General features: G+C 43.2%; 2 protein-coding genes across 3 annotated transcripts in view; both read left to right on the top strand.

The window, feature by feature from the left end:
- Positions 1-14175: 14175 nt before the first annotated feature.
- Positions 14176-16258, top strand: LOC125120824 (uncharacterized). Its single transcript, XM_047769236.1, has 3 exons — positions 14176-14298; positions 14354-14513; positions 14586-16258. The coding sequence occupies exons 1-3, from the start codon at positions 14176-14178 to the stop codon at positions 15245-15247; spliced, it is 945 nt and encodes a 314-aa protein (XP_047625192.1). The 3' UTR covers positions 15248-16258.
- GNA14 (G protein subunit alpha 14) overlaps positions 14882-17978 on the top strand; it is a 203068-nt gene continuing 199971 nt past the window's right edge. Inside the window, exon 1 of one of the 2 annotated variants that reach the window (XM_047767805.1) lies at positions 14882-15603. In XM_047767805.1, coding sequence (XP_047623761.1) covers positions 15480-15603 — 124 coding nt within the window. In that variant the 5' untranslated portion in view covers positions 14882-15479. The other variant, XM_047767806.1, reaches the window with a different exon arrangement.

Below are 17978 nucleotides of genomic sequence, written 5' to 3'. Positions count from 1 at the left end.
AGGGGTCACTAAATCTGCCATATGTGTTTGCGCTGGCAAGCTGGTCATTCAGAACTAGTTCCTTATAAGGCACTAAGGACTTCAGGGTCCCAGGCAGTGCATGGCACACAAAATAATTAAAGAAACAAAGAAAATAAAGACAATGGCCAGAGGGAAACCATGTCACTCTTAAATAAATCATCCAAGCATAAATAAACAACACTCAAACTGAAAAGAAGTCTTTTAGTTTATGTAATCATTTGCCGGGATTCCTATGCTCTCTAAATTCTACAATGTCTTATTGCTTGTACTTCTTTAGATTCAACGAAGTAATCTTGATACAAGTACAGGTTTTTCTGGCAGGTTTGGCTTTTAATAGTCAACTGACACTATTTTAAAGAGAGACAGATTGTTATAAGAACTGGTTCAGAAGATGTTTAATTCTTCTACATATTCAGAAAATTTTGTAAATTTGCTGTGCCTAAAAATGTATTAATGCATGCATTTTAAAAAGCCTATATTACCATAGATCCTTAAGTAGTGGTTATCAAGAAAGAAAATTTGGTATAATGCCAAACTAAAACACAATTCCCGTGCCTACTCTAAAAAGACCTATGCTCGTTTATATTGACTATTTCCTGGTCCATATTCAGCTTATTTTTGTGTCAGTGTATGAAGAACTTGATGGCCATTTACCACTAGTCTTTTGTACAGAAGGTAATAAAGTAGGCATTGAAATATTTGGGTACTGTAAATTAATTATTAATAGAAACCAAGGCATTCAATTTTTCCTATGTACTAATACCCACCTCTGAATTTATCAAGGTCAGGTTCATTAGCCATGATTCTTCTGGTTGGAAGAGATAGAAACCCAATCTCTCTGGCTTAAAAAAACAAGGACAGTAACTGGGTATCTGAATTCAGGGGTTCTAATCATGGCAGGGGCGTTCTCTTTCTCTCCATCTCTTAGCTCACCTTCTGTCTATGTTGGTGTCACACTCAGCTAGAGATGTTCCATATCTTTGTGAAGATGAACACCAGTGGCCACAGGTTATTACATATTTTCAAATTTGTTTTCCTAGAGAAAAGGGAACTCAGACTTTCATATGGCTTGGGGAGGTTTCAGGGAGGATTTGGTTCAGCATGCCCTGGACAAATCTATGGGGTTAAAGGATGGAATGTTCTCATTGGCCAAGCCTGGGTCCTGTGCTCGTCAATGGACCCAGAAGCCTTGCTAGTCTCTTGTAATCTCCATGGATGAGGCTGGATTTCCATAGAATGGTGGACACAATCTCTCAAAGACATGCCAAACAAACATGCCTTTCACTCAGAATATCTCCTCCAACGTTTTTCTTGGACTGAAAAATTGCTATAAACAATGGAGAATCAGTGTTTAGTACAGATTCACAGTTAAAATAAACAGCCCAGAAAGACGAGGTGAACCTGTTGAATACAAAAACATAGTTCAGGCACATGAACTCCAATGAAAAAGTGAGGTATATTTTAAATAAATAGTAATGATTCCTGCACCAGATCCACTTCTGTATCCATCTGTTCATGGTAGGTAGCATAATGTAATGGGTATGAGTATGGGCTCTGATATCAGACTGGAGTTAAACTCGCAGCTCTATTTCTTTCCAGTTCTGTGAATATGTCATGTCTCTTTTCCATACTGTAAAATGGGAGAAACAACAGCACCAGCCATACGGGGCCATTGTAAGGATGACATGGGTTAAGTTCCATCAAGTGCTTAACGCAGTTCCTGGTAACTGGTGAGCACTCAATCAATGTTAGCTATGTTCATTCAACAAGTGTCTTTAGTGTCTTCTGTATATCTGGTGTCATGGATTCCCATGGCAATGGGAAGGATGTAAAAATGTGATTCTTGTCCTGAAGGAAACTTGGAAGTATGACAGCAAAATAAAACCCTATCCTATCCATTGCAGTGTGGGGTGTTACCGTGATAGCAGAAGGGTTGGGGCAGGGGAGAATGGGCATTACTTGGAACCCTTACTAAAGCTTATTTAATTAGCACTAGACCTGGGAGCACAAGGGAGATTCATAGGGCTGTGAGGTGGACCAGCATTTTATGGCAGAGTGTGGCCAGCATCACCTGGGAGACTGTTTGACATGCGCAATCCTGGGCTCTACCTGGGGTGACCAACCACCATGATTTGGTAGGATGCAGGGTTTCCAGGGCTAAACCTGAGAAACTCACAGGCAAACTGGGATGTGGTGGACAAGTTAGACCCCAGACCTGTTGATCAGAATCTCTGGAGGCCAGCCCAGGAGTGCGGGCATTACCCAGCTCTCCAGATGCCTCTTAAACATATGAGAGGCTCTGTTCTAGAGGAGAACAAAGCATGAGTGAGGGCTCAGAGTGAGGAAAGAAGTGAATTTAACTGTCCAGCCCAACTCCTCATTCTTCACCGTTGCCTCCTAGGTGCCCCTTGCAGTGAGGAAAAAACAATCCAGAGAAAGACAACCATCATATAATGCCATTTATATACAGAATTAAAAAAAAAAAAGATACAAATGAACTTATATACCAAACTTATATACCAAAAGATACAAATGAACTTATATACCAGAAATAGACCCAGAGGCATAGAAAACAAACTCAAGGTTACCAAAGCAGGAAGGGAGTCGGGGCAGGAGGGATAAATTAAGAGGTTGGGGAATTCCCGATGTGGCTCACTGTGTTAAGGAAACGAATCCAACTAGGATTCCTTGAGGGTTTGATCCCTGGCCTCACTCAGTGGGTTAAGGATCTGGTGTTGCCATGAGCTCTGGTGTAGGTCACAGACACAGCTCAGATCCTGCGTTGCTGTGGTTCTGGCATAGGTCTGCAGATGTAGCTCCAATTGGACTCCTAGCCTGGGAACTCTGTATGCCACAGGTGCAGCCCAAAAAAGAAAGAAAGAAAGAAAAAAAGAATCCAACATACTGTCTGTGAGGATGCAGGTTCAATCCCTGGCCTTCCTCATTGGGTTAAGGATCCCATGTTGCTGTGGCTATGGTGTAGGCCGCAGCTGTAGCCCCGATTTGATCCTTAGCCTGAGAACTTCCACATGACGCAGGTGTGGCCCTAAAAAAAAAAAAAATAGGAGGTAGGGATGAACAGAAACACATTACTATATATAAAATAGATAACCAACAAGGACTTTCTGTATAGCACAGTGAACTATACTCAATATCTTGTAGTAACCTATATGGGAAAGAATCTGAGCAAGATATATATATATATATATATATATATATATATATATATATATATATATATATATATGAATCACTTTGCTGTACACCTGAAACGAATACAACATTGTAAATCAACTATACTTCAATAAAACAACAACTCCAGCAGCTGGGGTCTTGCAGCTGAGGCCTCTGGTGGTGATGCTAGGCAGAGGGACAAAAAGGCTCTCTGGCCATTTATCACCTCAGTTTGTCTGCCTCAGCCACCTTCCCCCTGCAGGGAAATTCCTTGGAGGAGAGCCTAGAGAGAGTGGAGGAGGAGTGGAAGAGGAGCAGGAAGGAGAGGAGAACATTGCATTATGTGCTAAACCGGGACCTGGTTTCCCTTTTTTTTCTTTTTCTTTTTAGGGCTCCACCTGCGGCATATGGAGGTTCCCAGGCTAGGGGTTGAATCGGAGCTACAGCCACAGCAATGTCAGATCCAAGGCGCATCTGCAACCTACACCACAGCTCATGTCAATGCTGGATCTTCAACCCACTGAGCGTGGCCAGGGATGGAACTTGCAACCTCATGGTTCCTAGTCGGATTCGTTTCCGCTGAGCCACGATGGGAACTCCCTGGCTTCCCTTTTATGACAGGATTATTCCAACACAGACTTGCTTTTCCTTTCTCTACGAACTTCTCAAGAATCTCAACCTAGCTTAGTCCAGGGTTATTCAACCTCGGCACTACTGATGTTCGGGGCTGGAGAGTCTTTTGTGGTGAGGGCTGTCCTGTGCACTGTGGGATGGTGAGACCACCCCTGACTGCCAACCACGAAAGCCCTCCTCTCCTTCCTACTTATGACAACCAAAAATGTCTCCAGATATTGCCAAGTATCCTCTGGGAAGGCGAAATCCTCTGGCTGGGTGTGAATGACTGCCTAACTCCCCTGCCTGGAGGGGCAAGGACTCTGGCTCTATTGCCTGAAGCACAGGGTTTGGGGTTTTTTTTTTGGCTGCACCTAAGTCATGTTGAAGTTCCCAGGTCAGGGATCGAACCTGCATCACAGCAGTAACTGGAGCCACTGCAGTGAAAACACCAGATCCTTAGCCTACTGAGCCACAAAGGAAGTCCTTTTTTTTGTTTGTTTGTTTGAGACATTGTTTAGGGAATGATACTTTCAGGTCAATAGTCTCCAATATGCAATATGTAAAACTTTATTTTTATACCCAGGATTTCCCATTGTGGCTCAGCGGGTTATGAACCCAACTGGTAACCATGAGGACTTGGGTTTGATCCCTGGCCTTGCTCAGTGGGTTAAGGATCCAGTGTTGCTGGGAGCTGTGGTGCAGGTTGCAGATGCATCTTGGATCCTGCATTGCTGTGGCTGTGGCATAGAACCATTGCTGAAGGGTGGCAGCTGAAGCTCTGATTCAGCCCCTAGCATGGGAACTTTCATATGCCACAAGTGCAGCCCAAAAAAAGCAAAACACAAAAACAAAAACAAAAAACAAAAACTCTGAAATTTATATCCAAACAATTTCTTGCTTGAGACTCCCACCACAAATCAGTCAATGCAGGGTAAACTCAGTCAAATTAGATTTCAGTCAATTCATGGTCTCCTGTGTTTCCTTTTCCTTAAGTCCCAATGGAAGGAAGAGGGTGGAGGTCAGGGCAAGGTCTGGTCTGAGAATGTCATTTGTCTGAGCTGGCTTCCACTGCAGTGTCCTCCTCCCAACCAGGCCTGGGTCAAACCATCTCTTCTCTGTGACATCCACTGAGATGCCCAGATTTCACTCCCTAAGTACTGTGTTTCACCCTGACATCCTCTCCTAGCATCCTGACATCCCTTCCTAACGGCCTTTTCTGCTTCACTGTTTACCTCTGTATTGCTCTCCAGGAAGACACACCAATTTTCAGGTGTTCCCCTCAAGGCTCCAGAGCCACAGGAACACAGATTTTCTTCCCCTGCATGTTCCAAGTTGCCTTTTTTCCTCTATTCTATGCTATGCTATGCTATGCTATGCTATGCTATGCTATGCTATGCTATGCTATGCTATGCTATTCTATTCTATTCTATTCTATTCTATTCTATTCTATTCTATTCTATTCTATTCTATTCTATTCTATTCTATTCTACTCCATTCCATTCCATTCCATTCCATTCCATTCCATTCCTCTTACACCAAAAATGAATCTTTAGAGTTGCCCATCCACTGCAGCTAGTGGCTGTCAAACACTTGAAACCAGGCTTGTCCAAATGGAGGTAGATATAAGCGTAAAATACATACTGCAAGTGCCAGTTTAATATGAATAAAAAAGTCATTAGTAATTTTAAAATTGAACAAATTGTAATATTTTAAATCTGTTGGGTTAGATAAAATACATTATAAAAATTAATTTCGCCCTTGAGTGGCAGATGTATGATCTTGGCCTGAGTAGTCTTCTTAGTCTATTCCTCTGGTCATGATATATCAGATCAGGGAGGAGCACATAATCAGACTTGATCTTGGATTTTTTGCTGGAGTATTGGAAAGGGGAAGTTCTCTTTCTACTGAGGCTGCTGGTAGGAATAGATGAGTGTGGCGTTTCTGGCCATTATTTTGCCACCGTGCTGAGAGAAACCTACCTGAGACTAGAGTTCAGAGGAAAGTCCAGCCAAAAAGATGGAGAGAAATTATTTCCTTCTGAGAATATTTGAGTATCTGGATCCCACAGAGCCTAAAACCAAGACCATCCCTGAATTTCTCAGTTGAAAGCACCAACTGAGAATGTGTCAGTTCTTCATACCAGGTCTTCCCCTGCAACCAAAACAAAAGGGCAAACAGGCAAGGTCCTATCTCCATAGGTCAAGGATCCTTGGAGGTGTTTTGTTTTCCTTGGTATTACATAATATAGTAGAAAATAAGCAAGTATTGAATTGAAATCCCATATTGATAATTTTCCAAGATTTAAGCTTACTATTGAGAATGGGATCTGAATGAGTTTAGTGGTACAATTTTAAGATGATGTAGCTTTCCTTGAGGCAGGCTCTAGTCTACAGAGGAGAATAAGTCACAACACTCCCTCTCATGGAGCTTACCTTTATTTACTGGTGGGAGAAGATGACAAACAAAAAAGGAAGGAAACAAGAAAAATCAGAGAGTGACAAATGCTACAATGAAAATAGAATGATGACATTGACAGGGAGAGGTGGCTACCTTAGGTGAATGAGTCAGTGAAGCCAGCAGTTAGTAAGTCACATTAAGTTGAGACCGATGTGACAAGTAGAAACTAAATATTTGGAAGAAGCAAGATTCAGGCAGCAGAGAAGATAGTATAAAGGTCCTGAGAGATGCTCAAAGAAAATAGATTAAGAAAATAGATTCAAGGAGTTCCCGTCGTGGGGCAGGGGAGACGAATCTGACTAGGAACCATGAGCCGATCCCCGGCTTCACTCAGTGGATTAAGGATCTGGCACTGCCATGAGCTATGGTGTAGGCCGGCAGCTGCAGCTCCAATTTTACCCCTAACCTGGGAACCTCCATGTGCCTTGGGTGTGGCCCTACAAAAGACAAAAAGACCAAAAAAAAAAAAAAAAGAAAAGAAAAGAAAATAGATTCAAGTGTAAGGAACATATTAGAATAGGAGGGAGAATATTAGGATAGGAGGTTAAAGAGGTAGGCAATGGCCTATCATGTTTGACCTTACAGTCTGGAACAAGGGCATTTCATTTTATTCTCCAATGGAAATCCACTGGAGGATTTTAATCTGAGGAATAAGGATATTTGCTTTGAGATTTGAAAGCTTGTTCTAACTGTTTTGTCGTGGGGTGAATGAATTTAAGAAGTTCAAGAATAGAAATAAGAAACCAGTGACAAAGCTATTCTTTTGGTCCACATTAAAGGTGCTGTTGGCTTGGGAAAAAAAAAAAAGATATACCTGGGGACCACATATGATGTAACAGAGGACAATTTGGGGAGACTTACTTACAAAGATTATTTGTGCATGATAGCTGTGGAGCTGCTCAGTGCAAAAACTGCGTGCAATGGTTATAAACCAGATGTAGTTTAAAGGAGGAGTCCATCACTAGTGAGATTAGGTGTGGGAGGTGGGGCAAAGAGGAATTCACTTGGTGTTTGCTGGTGCTGAAATGGAAAAGAATGCAGGAAGGTAAGTTTTGGAAAACAAAATCAGAGTTTTGTTTTTTCTTGTTACATTGAGATGCCTACTAGAGAATTTAGCTCATATGTCAAGAAGGCAGTTGAATTTTTTAAAAGTTCAGCTTTGAAGTTTAGGGGAGAATCAATGATAATTTGTATTATAGATGGTTCCTGAGTGACCATGGTTTGACTTATGATTTTCCAACTTTATGACACTGTGAAAGTGATATACATTCAGGAGAAGCTGTACTTTGAGTTTTGATATTTTCCCAGGCTATTGCTATGTGGTAGGATGCTCTTGGGATGCTGGGCAACAACAGAAGCAGCCGCAGCTCCCAGTCAGCATAATCATCATGGTGAACACTTGCAACCATTCTGTATCCACAGAGTCATTCTGTACTTCACTTTCAGTACAATATTCTATACATTACCTGAGATATGCAAAACCTTATTATGAAATGGGCTTTATGAGAGGATTTTGACTAACTATAGACTAATGTTAAGTGTCCTGAGCACTTTTTTTTTTTTTTTGGTCTTTTTGCCATTTCTTGGGCCACTCTTGCGGCATATGGAGGTTCCCAGGCTAGGGGTCTAACCGGAGCTGTAGCCGCCAGCCTACGCCAGAGCCACAGCAACACCAGATCTGAGCCGCGTCTGCAGCCTACACCACAGCTCACGGCAACGCTGGATCCTTAACCCACTGAGCAAGGGCAGGGACGGAACCCGCAACCTCATGGTTCCTAGTTGCATTCGTTAACTACTGCGCTGCTGAGCACCTTTTAAGGTAGGACAGGCAAAGCTATGACGTTCAATAGATTAGATGTATGGAATGCATTTTCAACTTAGGATATTTTCAATTTTTGATGGGTTCATTGGGGCCTAGCCCCATTATAAGTTGAGGAAGCTCTGTGGAGTTCATATGGAAGAATAAATATCTGAACACAACTAAGAAGAGTTTGATAATACTGAAGGGGTGATATGTCCTATCAGATACCAAAATATTTCATAGAGCTCCTGTAATCAAATCATGAAGGTATTGATATAGGAATTCTATAGACTCAAATAAATGGATCTTAGTCAATATCAGAGTATAATACATGACAAAGATTGAAGATGAATTCATTGGAAAAAGGATGGAGTGTTCAATAAATGATGTTGGTACAGCTGGCTAACCATCTGGAAGAAAATAAAATTAGTGTTTCTCTCTTACATATTTTATAAAAATAAACACCAGATGGATTAAATATCTAAATGTAAAAAATAAAATAATAAAAGTGCTTGCAAGAAAATCTAAGAAACTGCCTTTACAATCTAGAAATGGAGAGACTTTTTTTATGGCCAATCCCGTGGTATGAAGAAGTTCCCAGACTAGATATTGAAACTGTGCCACAGTAGTGACCCAAGCCACTGCAGTGACAATGATGGATCCTTAACTCCCGAACCTCAAGAGGACTCCAGAGAGACCTTCTTTACAAAGATTGGGACTCCAGAAACTATGCAAGACAATAAAGATATTTGGATATGTAAAAGTAATTTTTGTATGGCAAAAGATTCCATTAAAAATGATAAAAAAAAAACAAGCAACATATTTGAAAATTTGTAATTCAGATGACAGGAAGTTGATATATAATATTGCAGAGCTCTTACAGATTGTCAAGAAAAAGACAAATAACCCAATTTTTTAAAATGAGCAAATGATGTAAATAGACAATTCACAGGGTAACAAATGCAAATACTAACAAGCAATGAACAAATGTACAAATTCATGAGTAGTCAGGGAAACACAAAGTAAAGCAACACTTTAATATTATTTGAATCCCTTCAGCCTGCCAAAAATTAATGAGTGGTAATATTTATTGCTGGTAGGGACATGGATATTCCTATTTTTGGCAGAAATGCGAATTATTTCAGTCTTTTTGGAAAGGAATCTAGCCACATCTATGAAAGTGAAAAATGTACATTTACTTCAATTCAACAGGCTTTTCCCTGGGAATCTATCCCACAGAAATGAAAACACTAGTGCATGAAGATTTATATACAAAGATGCTATTACAACTTTGTTTTTAGTGGCCAAAATTGGAAATAAAAGTGAATGTCCTTTAGAGGGGAAAAGATGTATAAAACATGGTCCTTTCACACTGTGGAGTATTATGTATGAAGGGATGAAAGACTAAATCAGAGTTTAGAAAGAGTTTACTTAGATTCCCATAAGGTATGGTGAGACTGTAACCTAGCAGGACCCCGTGAGGCCTTCCCAGAGTGGACCCCCCCACTCAACGTCCTCCACTTGCCTTTTTATCTCTATAAGCACTTTAATCAAAGAACTAGTTTAATCAGGGAAGTGAAAAGAAAACAGTAATAATAATTCAACCATTCAACAAAGTCAAGGACCTTCATTTCTTCAAAGACTAGACGTCATGATATTCTGAGCCATGTCCTTGAAGCTGTTTTGCAGGTGCTGAAGCCCCCAGCGGGTGGAAGAAATCAACTGGCTGTGTGCTGTCCACAAGCACACAGACCCCAGACAGTCGGAAACAGAAGGTTGATGACACAGACTCCAGTTACCTCATCAACCACCAATGAGGACAGTATCCATGAGCTGATCATGCCCTGCTCCTCAAACACTCTAAGACTCTTCACTACCCCCTCCAAGGAGGGGCACAGTCCTTGAGTCATTAGCTTGCTATATTACCCTCCTTGCCTGGCAATTAAAGCTACTTTTTCTGTTTCCTCCAACTCTGTCTCTAAGTTTCTATTTGGCATCGGTGTATAGAAGTAGCCAATAGTTCGGCAACAAGATGAGAAAAGTAAAATACAGAGTTCACGTAATATGGTCCCCTTTTTTAAACTAACGATGACAAACTCCCTCTGCATATGCTTGTTTACATTAATAAATGTTTTTAAGCTTATATATGATTATAAAATCATAAAAAGAAGAAAACATACGAGGTTGTTAACATTTGTTCATTCAGGAGGAGAGTGATCTAAGTGGAAGAGGGGAAGACTTAGGAAAAAAGGAAAAGAAAAGCAAAATAAAAAATGCCCAAACTCCTCTTTTTACTTCTTAAATTCTTGAGATACCTAATTCCCACGGAAAGTCAGATTCGAAAACAAACAATAATGATTGCTGTCCACTCACAGTCTTGGGTGTTTGAAGGCAGCTTCATTGCCTATAATTCTAGCCTTTTCCAGTAGAAGTTATTATATAATAAACAGTTTCTGGCCTTCAGGCAGAAAATATTTTGGAGCAACATGTTGACATGTTGCCTGCCTTAGAAAAATAGATGTTAAGTACATTCAGCCACCAGCTACAATTATTACCTATTTGACTAAATATCCATCACCACTGCATCAACTCTTACCTACCACGTTCATCAAAACTGGAGATGAGTGGTGAGGGAAGAGAAGGACTCAAACTATTTTTAGGGAACACTGGGCTCAGAAAATTAAATAAAAAATTGGGAATGTTTGGTTTCAGAAAAATGAATTGAAATTGGGAATCATTCAGACCAACCCATGTAGGATATGGACAAGCAAATCGCATTGATGTCTGGTCTGCTTAAAAACTGACACTTATGGGAGTTCCTGTAGTGGCTCAGTGGCTAATGAACCCAACTAGTATCCATGAGGACTCGGGTTCGATCCCTGGCCTCACTCAGTGGCTTAAGGATCCCACATTGCTGTGGTTCTGGTGTAGGCTGGCAGCTCCAGCTCCAGTTTGACCTTAGCCTGGGAGCCTCCATATGCCATGGGTGTAGCCCTAAAAAGACAAAAGACAAAAGAAAAAAAAAAGAGAGAGAGTTGATATTTATGCATACAACTGGAACAAAAATGTTGTGTAGCATACTTTGATTTTCCTATTGATATTCTATTTTTTCTTTTAAAAAAATGCTAACCACAATCCAGGAAGGGGGTCACAACGGCATATCTGCAGTCACAGAGCAGCATAAGTGTATTATTATTAGTGCTATTTTAACTTTATGAAATTTTTCAAGGTCATGTTTTTATTCTCTGCTACTTGTTAAAATTCCAAGATGCTACATTTGTCAAAGAGAATAGCATCTTTCCAGCTCTCTACTTGCACATTTCCTTGGAATTTCCTTAGAAACAGGGCTCTCATTCTCTCTAAGGGGGCAAGCTGAGGACAAAGTCCTTCTTAAATCATACATTGATTTGTTGTGAACTTGCTTGTTTTTTTCACTGTCTTCCACCACAGTAACTTTCTGTTATCTCTTCCAGTTTCTTTTTCTTACCTTAGGCTGATTCTTTTTGGTTTCAATTTTATTCAGTCAAATAAATTTCATTAATTTAGAAATACCAAGATGAACAAGGAAAAAAAAAACAACAAAACAACAAAACCCCACCTCTCTACCTGTGAGTAACTAATAGATTTAGAGAAGAAACGAACAAGTGTAATTGAGCGAGATGTTGAACAGAGGAACATAGGAGGTGCTGAGGAAGCAGTCAAAGGTGGGTCTGACTGACAAGGGGTGGAGATGATTTCTCAGAAAAGATGTTTGGGAATTTACCTAACTTTGTATGGGTTGAGAAATAGCTCTCTTGGAAGAGGGAACAGCATGAGCCAAGACACAGAGGTGGGGAGAACGTGTAGTTATAGTTGCCCCAAGTTCCAGGTCATGGGCGATGAGGCTCAGCTGAGGGGAGGTGTTTTCTAAAGATCCCACTATGCACATCTGTAGGCTGTGGGAAGCCACCCAGGGAATTCTGTACTCTCACTATCTGCCCTCTGGGAGGAAGCTAAGAGGCCTGGGTTCAGATTTCAAGGTCTCAGTCTTACTTCTTTCTACCAGACTGTGGCCTACATAAAGTATCTGAGCTCCCAGTGCCAATTAATAGGCTTGGCATGGATTCAGTGGACATTCAGAGCAGCACCCTTGCAGTGTAGCACTTGGCAGATATTTGAAAAGTCATGTATCAGAAAAGGCTCTGATCTTCAAGAGGAATGAAATGGAATTGTAGCACTTTGGGAATAACTTAAGAAAACAAATGTTCTTTTTTACTGATAACTCTTTTCAAAACTACCCCTTCCTAGAAAAGTGTTGCAAAAGAATCAATAACTTAAAATTATTCCCATCCCTCCCAAAGATCCTAAGATAGGGAAAACAGAGATGGAAATTAAAAAATAGAGGTATAAAAATAATTGACTTGTGATAATCTAGTATTACAATTCTCTCTAGTTTCCACTGGTCAATAACAACTTTTGGTTTATGGTTCATTTAAATTATCTTATAAGTGTGGAAATCATCAAAGAAATAATTGTCTGCTACAGTTGGGATATCCTTGTGAGCTTATTCTGGTTCATCTACTTTCATTTTATAGCTGATGAAAGTGGAGCCTAGATTACTATATGCAAGCTGCCCCAAATAACTTTGTATCAGAGGATTAAAACCAACCAAAAAGCTATGACTCAGAGCAAACTACCTGGTTTGCTTATGTCCTTTTAGTTGCTTAAAAATGCGTATGTGGGGAGTTCCTGTTGTGGCTCAGCAGCAACAACCCGACCAGTATCCATGAGGATGTGTGTTTGATCCCTGGATGGGCTCGGTGGGTTAAGGATCCGGTATTGCCATACGCCTCATGTGCAGCCCTAAAAAAACAAAACAAAAAAAAAAACCAATATGTGTTTTCATAATAAAATTTGTATCTTATTGTTTACATTTTTGTATTTTTACACTCACTATAGCCTGAGGTTTTTTTCCCCCCACTCTTTGTTATTCACATGTTTGTTACATATTCCCATATTTAATGACTATATAATATCTCAGTGTATGGATATACCATAATTTGTTGATCTATTCCCCCTTGTTGGACATTTAGATTGTTTTGAGTTACTGTTGCTATTAGAAATAAAATCTTTGCACATAAATCATAGCTTCTCTGATTATTTCTCAAGGGGAGAACTACTGGTTTGGCCAAAGGGGATGGACAGGTTTAAGGCTTCAGCTACATACTGCCAAGGTGACTAGCCCAGGAAAGTTTTGCAGATTTGCCATAATCCATATCTTTCTGGAAATCTTAGCAACTTTAGACCTAACAAATCAGTTATTCCAGTTAACTTGGGAGTTCAAATTTGCCCTAATTTTAATCATTTAAAAATACTAGTAATTATGATGCCATTATTCATTTGAGAAGCTAAGAGGTCTTATTCTCAAATTGTAAATGAATTTGTAAGAGGCAAGAGAGAAATGTGTGACTAAATGGCTAAGGATCAAGTTAAGAAATGTCCAGGAGCTTTCCTGTAGGGGTCACTATTACTGTCAATTTATGCCTACAAGGAAACTAAAAAGTCATGCATTTAAGAATGTATGCACATTCATTTTTAATGCTGGATTCTTCTACATTCCCTAAACTGTAAAATAAATAATAAGTCCTTGAAGTCAGATGGCACTGTAATGCCAAGTGCTTTATATAATGACACATATAATTCTCTCCACTTAATACGCTCCTTAGTTTGGACTCAGTATATTCTACTCATAAGAAAGGCACTTAGGCTTGTTCTTGATAGAAGAAGCATTAGCTAACTGCCTAATGTTATATAAAGTTTCTACATGGCACATGCTGACTGGAAGAGAAGGAAAAAAAAAAAAGTACATTTCTGCGGAAGACAGGATCCTCTCCCTTTACCTTTTCATTTCTACTTTTCCCGTGGACCTCTGCCTCAGAATGTACACAGAAGACAAAATCAGATGTTGTAATACGTGCCATTTGACTACAAAGAGGTGCTTTTTAATTTTTAAGTTTTTATTAATGCAGCTCAAATGAGATCCGGAGGTTCCAGGAGACAGGCCAATGTGGCTATGTGGACACACCTTTGTAAGGCAGCTGTCAGGCTTCAGGGCTGGTGCAGGGAACATGCCAGGTGCTTCTGGAAACTGGTCAGCCCTCTCTTTACAATGCGGGAGTCTTTCCCATCATAAAATGCAAACTAGCCAGCCGTTTTTCATTTCCTCTATCTGCAGCCCTCCTCCTCCGTCGGTAGGAAGGGGCCAGGAGGATATTTATCCTCCGCTCTCACACTTCTCTTATTTAGCTGAACCCAGGGGCAGCTGCTTTTCTGAGCGCAGCGCCAGCGGGCTCAGGTCCAGCCGCACCTCGCAGGCAGGCTGCCGAGTTGACCAAGGGCTTTGGCCGAGGCCGAGCCGGGCTGCGGCCTCCGGGTAGCGGTAGGAGGCCGTCTAGGAAACCGCGATGTGCGTGGTGCTGAGGCTGGTGTGACAGCCTCAATTTCAAGTCTGCCGGGAGAGCTAAACTTCGTCCCTGAGGCGCTGTGTCTCGCTGTGGACGCTCGTCTTACTCCTCTTGCAGCTGCGAGGAGTTGAGGCTGGGAGTTGGCAAACCTCATTCACCTGTCGGAAGCCGAACCCAGACAAGGAGCTCCTGGAGGCCAAGGAGCACTGATTACTGCCGCCTCAGCCAGCGCGGTTCCCCCCGCTGGGACGCCACCGTCGGGGAGGCAGGTGTGGGGGCTGATGTCCAAGATCGAGGCTTCCCGACTCCGCGCCCCAGCTCCCTGCTCACCCCTTTAGTCCCACAGGCGCCATCGGCTTGGCGTGCCCCGAGGGCCAGCTCGGGCCGACGCCAGGGCTGCGGGTTCGAGACGCTCCGCCTCCTTCTGCCAATTAGAGCTACAAGCGCCAGCAGGAACCTTTCCACTTGGTCTTACGCTGCGGTCACTGCTGAGGTTTTCAGAACTTTGCAGGAAAGGGACAGCCAGGACCTTTGCCTCCAACCCACGCCGTGCCTGCCGGCTGCCTGGGACACCCCGAGGCCTGGGAGATCTCTCTCTCACCGCGGCACCGACGCCCCAACTTCTCACGAACGCTCTGAGCTCCCAGACTACGCATCGAGCTCCACTGCCAAGGGGCGCGCTAGTCATCCGGGGGCCGATAACGCTGTCCCTCGCTTTGCCCTCCTCCTCCCCTGAGCGAGTGTGGGCACTTGAGCGTTCTCAGCGTTTCCGGATTCGTTCCCCGCCCCGCAGCCGACCCTTTACGAGGGATTGAGCCCAGGGGTACTGATCTTTTACTCTGATATTCGACTCGACCCCCGTTTTTTTTCTCTCCGAACCCGGGTGCCGTCCGGGATCCGCGGGGCAAGCAGCCAGCGGAGCAAAGGGGCGCTCAAGACCGCGTCGCCCGTCGGGCGCAGGGCGCACCATGGCCGGCTGCTGCTGCCTGTCCGCGGAGGAGAAGGAGTCCCAGCGCATCAGCGCCGAGATCGAGCGGCAGCTTCGCCGGGACAAGAAGGACGCGCGCCGCGAGCTAAAGCTGCTGTTGTTGGGTGAGTGGCTGAGTCTCCCCGACCCCTGAGCCCTGGGCGTTTCCCTCGCCCAGGTCCCGGCCTGGAGTATCGGGAGCCGAGCCGGGTGCAGCGCGGCTTCCGCCTCCTCTCCCGGGACTCACGGATGGGAGCAAGTTGTATCCATAGGCGCCCGTGCTTTCCACTTCCAGGTGGGCGACTTTCGAAGGCTCCCCCATCCTTGCCCCCGAACAGGACTAGACTTAGCATTTGACTCTGTCTGCTTTCCCCTACCTGTTCTGGTTTGCCTTTTTCTAAAGCCTCATCCACCGCACCTCTCCTCCCCCAGCTCGAACAGCCTCTACAGAACTTTATCTCGGATTTTGGGGGTCGGTGAGGGGAGCTGCTTGATCTACGTCTAGTATTCAGCGCCAGCTCTGGTTCTTGGACTTTCAGGTCTAAATAAGTACCGCCGATCGAGCGCTTACCAAGTGCAGAACTGCGCTAAATTCTTACAAGCATCGCCGCGGGGTGCTGGAGGTAGATAATCCAGATAATTCTCTTTAATTTAGAGAATTAAAAACGGAGGACAGAAAATTGACGAACTTGCCCTGACTGAGAAAAGGCAAAGCAGATACCGGGCAGTCGTGGATTTGAAGCCCAAGCCCTAGCCACTCTCCAGCCTGTGACCACCTCTGCCCTGGCCTCCGGGGGGTGGGGGTTGGGGCATCCCTTTGGTGAGGCCTTTCTGTTGGTCAAAGTCCCAAACCTCCCTTGCTCAGCTCAGACTCAGAGTGCGTTCGTTCCTAGGGTTGGGACTCTGTTCGCCCAGAGGCCCTGGCTAATTCTTGTTGGGCTAATTTTTTAGCCTCTGCCCAGGTCTGGGTAGCACACCCACTTTCAAAAACATCAAGAGAAACTTAAGGTTAGTCAGTGTATCCTGTCGGGCAGGATCCCGCCTCTGCTGACTTGCAGAACCCTGTTCAGTCCATTAGCTGTTTGAGGAAAGTGTACCTTTATCTTCTTTCAGACCAGGATATTTAGCTGTTAAATCTTTCTAGAGAGTTGCAAATATTTCACCTTTTTTTTTTTCCTTCATTGCTTCCAGACAGGAATCCTCTCTTAGACTAGTTTATTCATCTTTAATATAAGAAGCCACCCTCCCATAAGGCTTCAAGGAAAGAATATGGCTGGATGGAAAAATAGTATTACATTCAGACCCAGGCAAGGGAAACCCTCTATAATCATTCCTTAGGTTTAGGGGGACAGGGAGAGGCCTTCCCCAGGCTGTGCCCCTCCCCACTGGGCTACGGGTCTGCAGGGAGACTGGAATGCCCACCCAGAGTGCACACTGCCCACCGTGCTCCAGACCTCCTGCCCAAAGGCCCCAAGCCTGCTCTGTTGAAGTAGGGGGGCAGAGCCCAACCTCTGTGGATTGCCCAGCAGGGCAGCTGTGCTGGGGTTGTGGATGAGCCTGGACATGTGGGCTGAGGGGTCTACTGGTGTGCCCAAGAGGGCTCCCTGGGAAGAGATGGTGTCTAGGTGGGAAGGGGAGGAGGTTTTGTCCATTGGCTGGGGCTGCTGTTTCACACTTGGCCCTGAACTCTGAGGGGTCTGAGAATTCTCATTGTATCTGACCTTTGAGGTTGTTACAGAGCTACATTTGCCAAGAAAGTAGGATTCTATGAGTCCCCTTAAACTAACGATGCAGACCCTCATTTGTCCTCTTGCCCCAGACCCCAAAGCAGGCTTGGCTTTAGCTGCATACTTTTTCTTTGTGAGGACAGGCTGAGGCTTCTTTCATAGTGACATACTTTGATTTGTGTCAGTGTGTGAAGTTCAGTGTCTGGAATATGTCAGGAGCTTGACAAATGGAAAACTAAGCAGTAAGCTGAGCCATACCATACTGGTAATGAGCCTCTTTGGAGTTAAGATGCTTGCATTTATTTATACTCAAACTAGACTAGGGATGTTTGTAAGTAGCTAGTTTGCCTTGGAAGTCATACTTAATCCTGGTGATCAAGAATCCTTCTTTGTGCCTTCCAGGCCCTTGCTGCCACCCTCTTCCTGTCCCTTGTGGCACTACTGAGACCTCCGGGACTCCCCTTTTCATTGTGCTCAGCTGTGACTAGTACACCATCTCAGTGCTAGTCACTCAGAAACTGTTAGAAAGTTTCCATACCACATGGAACTGTCCAAAACCCCATGGATGGACTTTGAAACCAACCTCTGGTTTCTTCCTCACTCTGTATGGAAGTAGGGCACACTTAAAGTTCTTTCTTTCTTTAACTTTATTGGAGTATTATTGACTTAGAGTGTTGTATTAGTTTCAGGTGTATAGCAAAGAGAATCAGTCATACATAAAAATATATCCATTCTTTTTTCCCATATAGGTTATTACAAACAATTGAATAGAT

Source organism: Phacochoerus africanus, chromosome 2 (genome assembly GCF_016906955.1).
Source record: "Phacochoerus africanus isolate WHEZ1 chromosome 2, ROS_Pafr_v1, whole genome shotgun sequence".
Classification (NCBI taxonomy): domain Eukaryota; kingdom Metazoa; phylum Chordata; class Mammalia; order Artiodactyla; family Suidae; genus Phacochoerus; species Phacochoerus africanus.
This window is presented reverse-complemented; position numbering and strand designations above follow the sequence as displayed.